Source organism: Etheostoma spectabile, chromosome 6, assembly GCF_008692095.1.
Source record: "Etheostoma spectabile isolate EspeVRDwgs_2016 chromosome 6, UIUC_Espe_1.0, whole genome shotgun sequence".
NCBI classification, from domain to species: Eukaryota; Metazoa; Chordata; class Actinopteri; order Perciformes; family Percidae; genus Etheostoma; species Etheostoma spectabile.
Window position 1 is genome coordinate 22,503,726 of NC_045738.1, and position 7,493 is coordinate 22,511,218.

At 40.2% G+C, this 7,493-nt stretch overlaps 1 protein-coding gene across 1 annotated transcript in view; it reads left to right on the forward strand.

Moving 5' to 3' along the window:
• sqlea (squalene epoxidase a) overlaps window positions 1–7,493 on the forward strand; it is a 13,154-nt gene that overhangs the window by 2,262 nt on the left and 3,399 nt on the right. Inside the window, exons 3-7 of the mRNA XM_032519424.1 lie at window positions 1,741–1,918; window positions 3,576–3,672; window positions 3,774–3,887; window positions 4,692–4,863; window positions 5,674–5,769. Coding sequence (XP_032375315.1) covers window positions 1,741–1,918; window positions 3,576–3,672; window positions 3,774–3,887; window positions 4,692–4,863; window positions 5,674–5,769 — 657 coding nt within the window. The remainder of the gene's footprint in view (window positions 1–1,740; window positions 1,919–3,575; window positions 3,673–3,773; window positions 3,888–4,691; window positions 4,864–5,673; window positions 5,770–7,493) is intronic.

A 7,493-nucleotide genomic window follows, 5' to 3' on the forward strand; every position in this document is an offset into this window, starting at 1 on the left:
CCCCCCCCCCCCCCCCCCCCCAAGATCCATTTAAAAAAGAAATTAAAATTACCGCACACAATTTTCACCTCTGCATTTTATTCAACTAACACTCATGTGATTTTGTCAACACACCATTTGTTGATTTAACAGACAGATCTGTAAAAAACCGAGTCTCGCAAAAGCACCACTTTAAATCTTGTGTTGAACAAAGATGTGCTCGTAGATATCTTGGAAACAAGTCATTCAGCACGAGAAGGCGTACAGAAATGACTGATCGACTAAAGAAATCAGTCGACTGAGACCAAACTGTTTAGTTCCTACTGGTCAAAGGCCCTAAATATGTTCTCAACCAGCTTCTTATAGCATCAGTTATTAACACTCACACTACATCAACACACTGTTGACAGGTTTTTGTATTTTCTGTTTTGCTTGTACTCCTCCCCCTGGCTTGAAGTGGGCAGGTGCTTAGTTGGAAAAGGGGATGTGATGTCACATATTTCCCTGCACCAATAAGAGTTGGCAATATTTGCTCCATAATCTGGTGATGTTGTTTGCTTATGTTGTTGCCAGCGCTGAGCCACACAGATCAGACGACTGTAGAACTCTAAAATGAAATAAAACCTAATTATGCCGAACTTTGACTCTGATCGCTGCTTATTTAGTGGAGAATTACTTATTTTGAAACCAAGTTTTTGGTGGCTACTTCTCTAATTCTCACCTGCTTCTACTTATCTATAAATGTAAACTTTATGATTTGTGATCTGTATAGTTTTATATATATATATTATACCGTCTTACCAATATACATGAAACAGTCGCATCATTTTTTAATAGGGGGTCCTCAAATCTCACATCCAAAACAAGTCTCGGGCCAATTTCTTATTAAATCATCCAAATAAAAAATGAATCTAGCTTGACTATATCAAAGTAAATTATATCTAAGTGGGTAGATGATGTGTGCCTAAAACTATTTTTGCAGCACATTAATTCAGGCAATAAAATCTCTGTGCAATCATTCCTCACATGAGGAATTCCTTAAATATTCCCTAAATGTTCATAGGAACGTCATCCTACTCTCTGATAAAAAGAAAATGAAATTTCCTACAGTAATATTCCTGTTATATAGTAATTTTGCTCTGTAATATTTATGCAGTATACTCCTTCTAAATGTCCATCTGGCAGGTGCAAATTGTTGTTAAAATGTTGAAAAACAATTTCAATGAATATATTATACATATATTTGATATAGCACCTTTCCCACACATTTCCCTCACATTATAGAATTATTAAAAAAGGACCCACTCTGGTTTAACTTTAATATTCTCTTGTACTTTCTTTATAAGGTTTGTTTTTATGTGTGTGTATGTGTTTTAAAAATGGGAAAATTGTATCTCTGATTGTAAGTATTGTATTGCATATTTCCAATAAAAATATTAAAAAAGGACCCAAAACAGCAAAATAAGCAAGTACAACAGAAATAAAATACCAATGGTATAATAACAAAACATAAAATTACAAACCTGAGCCAAAAGCCAGTTTAAACCTCACCTGTTGCTCTTTATAAAGGTAATAGGAATTGTGGATTTGTGGAAAATGTGTAATGAATGCATCTAAATACATCTAGAATATTTCCATTTGATTGAATGGTGCAGCCCTAAGCATTATGGGTTTAAATGTCTCACTCAGTCGTCACATCGCTCGTCCTGTAACAGCATCGGACTGACTGTTGGTGGGGGGGGAACTAACGTGTGTCCTCAGGTTCAGTGGAGGGTCTGGATGCCCATCTGGTCAACGGCTATGTGATCCACGACATGGAGAGCAGCACCGAGGTGGAGATCCCCTACCCTCAGGAGAAGGACAGCATCCATTGTGGCCGCGCTTTCCATCACGGCCGATTCATCATGGGCCTGAGGAGCAGCGCCCTGGCCCAGCCTAAGTGAGTACAGGCGGAGAAAAAGAGTCCGCATGCCAGCGGACCAGCTGGCTAGCTGGATGACTTTGTGTTTTGACAGCACTGAGGGTTAGTAGAGTCAAAAGCTGTTCACATGTTGCTAATTTATTCTACCCGACTATGTGAATTTATGTTACAATCCGTAAGGGATCATCTAGAGCAGGGGTCTTCAACAGGGGGTCCGCGACCCCTAGGGGGTCCGCGGAAGTACTGCATGGGGGTCACGAAAGTTTTGGTTGATTAGACTTTTTTTTTATATTCCCCCCCTCCTGCAATTTTTTCCACTAATTGAAATGTCCACCCTCCTCACTGTGCCTCGCACATGTTTAAAATAAAAACATGAATATATGAACCTGTGTATTATTTGAGTATCTTAGTATTGAATGCACAATAACAAGGTACATTTACACATGGCACTATAGGACCAGTTTGATATAACACAATTTTATACAATATATATAATTAGGGGGTCCCCGCTCCATCTCGCCATCAGTTTGGGGGTCCTTGGCCTGGAAAACGTTGAAGACCCCTGATCTAAAGCGAGGCGGTCGTCATAGCGAATACAACCCCAACAGGGTGATCAGGACCCCGATGCGTTGCTATGCATGGCAACGGTCTGTTATTCTTAGCAATGGTCTTTTATCAAGAATGGGTAGACGACAGAATGTCGTCAAGTTCAACCAAGCCATGTAATAAATGTATTCATTCTGTAAAGGGATCAGAGTAACGTTCAAAACACTCAAAGTTTGATCAGTTTTTTTCATTTTTTTTAAAGTATGTATTTCAGATTCAGGACCATTTACACAGTGATCAGTTGGTTGATTAAATGTTATACTCTGTTTTAAGAAAAGCAAATGATGGTTCACTCAAAAGAGCCTTAAAGAGTCATTTATGGATCCTTTGTTCCCATGCATTGGTACTAATGTGAACAACAATCAACAGTTGTCATCACAAAACTCTCCAGGCTTAAATAAACAATACTGTATAGATATATATAGCATATTTTGACATGTAAAAAGTGGTAATTGTTGGATCAGTTGAAAGACGGACCATGGCAGCTTTTGATAGTTTTATTTCATTTTTATTCGACTTTGCATTTAATTTGTTTTACAATGATAAAATGCTCATTTATTTAAATGGAGTCTGGTGGGTTTGGCCACAGCGTTTTTTCAAAGTTTCATGTTAGAAACAAAAACACATGAAAAAAAGTGACCTCTGCAGGGACCCTTTCTATAATGTCAGACACTTGCACCAAATAAAAAATCGGCATCCTTGAGTGCCAAGAAAGACGTCTTTAAATAAAATGTATTATTAATAACCTGAGCATGTCAGTGACAAAGCGAGCACCTTTAGTGGACGTAAATTGCAGGAGGACAATTGCCCAATAACGTTACATTGCAGCTTGTTTTGCCCCTGCAGACCATGGTTAGATGTGTTTTTGTGTCTAACCATAGTCCGCAGCAGCAAAACAAGCTGAAAAATAGGACCCAGGTCAAAAAACAACGTTACATTTTCAAAGTTTGTATTTTGACCACATGACAAATAGGCGTTTGATTAGTTTCAGTAGCTTTTATTTCCACGTTGCCCATGCTATTCTGGCATGTGGAGGCGATGACTCTAACTGCCTAATTGCACCCCCCAGTGTCACATTCGTAGAAGGCATCGTGACCCATCTGCAGGAGGAGGACGGCTGTGTAACCGGAGTCCAGTACAAAGACAAAGAAACAGGAGACATCAAGGTGAGAAGAGGAAACTCTGCTGAACAATTCCCCCTCACCTCATGGAACATTCCATTTAATGCCGAGTGTGTGTGACGGCTGTGTGAACCTGTGTCCTGTAGGAAATCCACGCAGCGCTGACTGTTGTTGCCGATGGCTGTTTCTCCAAATTCAGAAAGAGTCTTGTCTCCGGGAAAGCTCAGATCTCCTCTCACTTCGTTGGATGCCTAATGAAGGTAAGTACCGCCGGCATCACACTGCCGAAAATAAACTGAAATTACTTTAAGATATTAATATAGACTTATGCTGAAACAATAAGTCCATCAACTGATTGGTCGATTAACACAAACACAGTTTTGATAGTTGTTTCATGCTTACACATACCACACATTGTCTGCTCTCAGCTTGTCAAATGTCAATCTTGTCCAATATCCTTTTACTCTCAGATAGAACATAATGGTTTGGGGAAATTATAACATTTTTCACTATATTCAGATATTTTATATACAAACCTATTCATCAATTAATTTAGAAACTAAATGAGCAGATTAATAGAAAATGAAAATAATTAGTTGCGGTTCTAAATTGTTCAAATCTGTGATACTTTTGACTATAAATACTTTACATACATTTGAAGAATAATGCTTGATTGAGAAATCACTAGTCTGCATTGACGACGTTTCATTTACATAATAGTTCCGGTTTGTGTCCGGTCAATTCGGTCAAGAGCTGTAGAACCCGCAATCAAATTATAATTATCTTTAAAATTAGTTTTAATTCTCGCCTCCCTACGTGTCATTTTCCACCAAAAACAAGGTAGCAAGTTGCTTCCCGAGGTTATTTTGCACAAGACGATTGTGATTGGTTTAAAGAAATGCCAATAAACCAGAGCATGCCAGACCCTCCTCCTCAGGGCTGTGGAAGAAGGTCTGGCAATGTCAGACTAGGAAATTAATAATGTGTGCAAACCTACTTTTACAAATGTCAAACACCACCTGGATTTATTTCATTATGGACTCATCCGTGTTTCTCCTCTCCAGGACTGTCCCCAGTTTAAAGCCAACCATGCCGAGCTGGTGCTGGCCAACCCGAGCCCGGTGCTCATCTACCAGATCTCCTCCTCCCAAACCAGAGTGCTGGTGGACATCAGGGGGGAGATGCCTCGCAACCTCCCCGAGTACATGGCTGAGAAGATATACCCTCAGCTGCCAGGTAACAGACACATCAGATACAACTTTATTTTGAAAATGCCTATGATCTGATTCTTGGCCCCCGATTTTTAAATATTGAATATCTGCCGCTACCGAGTCCCTAGTCAACAGAGCTCCACACCATTATTTTAAACTAAAATATATCTTCAGCTTACTACATTTAACTTAGTGCAGCTAGCATACTTTTGGGCATTTTAAGCCTTTATTTGTTAGTACAGCTTGAGACGTAAAACCATGTAAACCACGGGTCGGAACTGAACCCGCGGCTGTCGCATTAAGGACTGAGCCTTAGTAGATGGGGCGCACGCTCAACCAGGTGAGCAATCCAGGCGCCATAACTTAGCGCTGCTAGCATTTTTGTAAAACTCACATATAAAAATAACCTATACTTAAAATTGAGTACAATGGGGACGTCCAATCAAGATTTAATTCTTATGTAATTCTTCATGATGAAAAATGACCGTTGGCCCGTGGAAGAACCCCTGTAGCGTGATAAATAATGAAAGTTTGTAGTTACGGCAGTGCTATGGTAGGTAGGAATAGATCCAGCCTGTTGGAGGATTTGACTTTCCTGGTGCGCTCTGCTATTCAGCTGAAATATCAAAGCTCCAGCTCCGGTAACCGTGACAGCGATCCATCTGAAATGGCCGAGTGTGTCACCCTGATAAACGTTGACGTTGATAAACCTATATTCAGTCACAGAAAGAAAAGGCTTTTATTTTTCTTGTGCATGTGCCCAGCGTGCACCTTCGGGTTGTCATCCACAGAGCCCCAGCTGAGTGATCGACCTCTCTTTTCCTCTGTCCCTCAGAGCACTTAAAGGAGCCTTTCATGGAGGCGCTACAGAACGATCGACTCCGGTCCATGCCCGCCAGCTACCTCCCCCCCTCCCCTGTCAACAAGCCAGGTACTGAAGGGCTATTGACTGGCGGGTTGTTAGAGAATGCCAGAGGGAATCTATTGAAACGCTTTCAGCCTGTGTCCAGTATGATGGTCATTGCTGTACGATGAAACAAATGACACAAATGTCCTGGACTAATTTGCAATTAATCTGTGTTTTAAGTTAAATAAAAAACGCTCTTTCCAAGGATTTTTGAAAAGGTATTAGTACTTTGTTTTATGAATAAATTCAAAAATGTGCTTTTTACATGGAAATTTTCTCTAACTCTTAATAGCTTTCTTACCATGAGTAACATAAGAAGAGCAATTCTCATATCTTTAATATGATGCTATAGCCAGCAGTCGGTTAGCTAAGCTTAGCATTTAGAAAGGAAACAGCTAACCTGCCTCTGTCCAAAGGTATTTTATTTGTTTAATCCTACATATAGTTACCCAAAGTTTTGTAGGATTCAACAAATAAAGTAAGAGTTGTTAATTAGCAATGTTTAGAGGTGCAGGTAGAGCCAGACTAGATGTTTCCCCATTTTAAGCTAAGCTAAGCTAGGAAGCTAAGAAATAATGCAGCGATATTTTCTTCTCCCTAGAATGACTAATGTATGAACAGCTCTACTTCTGATTGGTTTACCCTTTTAGTCTTTCTCTAGTCCCGCTTTGCCAGACCTTCTTCTACAGCTCTGTGGAGGAGGGTCTGGCTAGTCCACCCAGCATTCCAGGATGGGAGTAAAACGTGTTCTGGTTCATTGGCATTTCTGTTAAACCAATCACAATCGTATTGGGCGGCGTTCTGTAAAATAGCCTCAGGCAGAACTTGTTTTGGTGGAACAACAACTCTGATTGGACAGATAGTCTAGCTAGCTGTCTGGATTTACCCTGCTGAGATCTGAGGACCAGGTAACCATAGTCCTCAGATTGGACAGATAGTCTAGCTATCTGTCTGGATTTACCCTGCAGAGATCTTTAGAGGAAGAGGAAGGTGATGGACATCTGGCGGGAGCAATCCCAGATGTGGAACGGTGTGGGTGTAGACTAGGTTTACCCTAACCCTAACCAATCTGACACGTCACGTCTATATCTAACCAACCCAATCACCAAAGTTAATGGGTACTAGCCAATCAGAGGCAGAAGAGGGCGGGTCATGGTTTTGCCATCCTAGGAGTTTTTTGACCCTTTGTAATGCCACAATATGTTATTAGCCTTTTGTTTTTACAGATGAAACAAAGCACATTGGTGAGCTAGGCTAGCCGTTTCTCCCTGATCCCAGTCTTTGTGCTAAGCTAAGCTGTAGCATGTAGCATTAGAGTGATATTGATATTCTCTTTTAACTCTCGGCAAGAAAGTGAATAAGCCTATTACCCAAATATGTCAAAATATTAATCTACGGAAATATGAATCTACAGAATGTCTGTGTGTGTGGCTGGGGGTGTTGGATCAGAGCTGGAACACTAGTGATCTATGTAATGAGCGATAACAAACTTAAACACTCCCATCAGAATCAGAAGATGTATTTTTATTGTGCAAAATAAACTATTTTTTAGCATCAGTATCATAAATCATAATCTAAAAGACAATAGTAAAACAAATTAGAAAGAAATGCACAGTCAAAACGTCTGAAAGAAAAGCTCAGAGAAACACTAAAAGCCATCCTCCAGACGTCATCCTGTTTCCTGTTCACTGTGTTTGGCACTAATTGGAAGATTTTATTATTACAAAGTGCTGGGGGGGGGGGGGGGG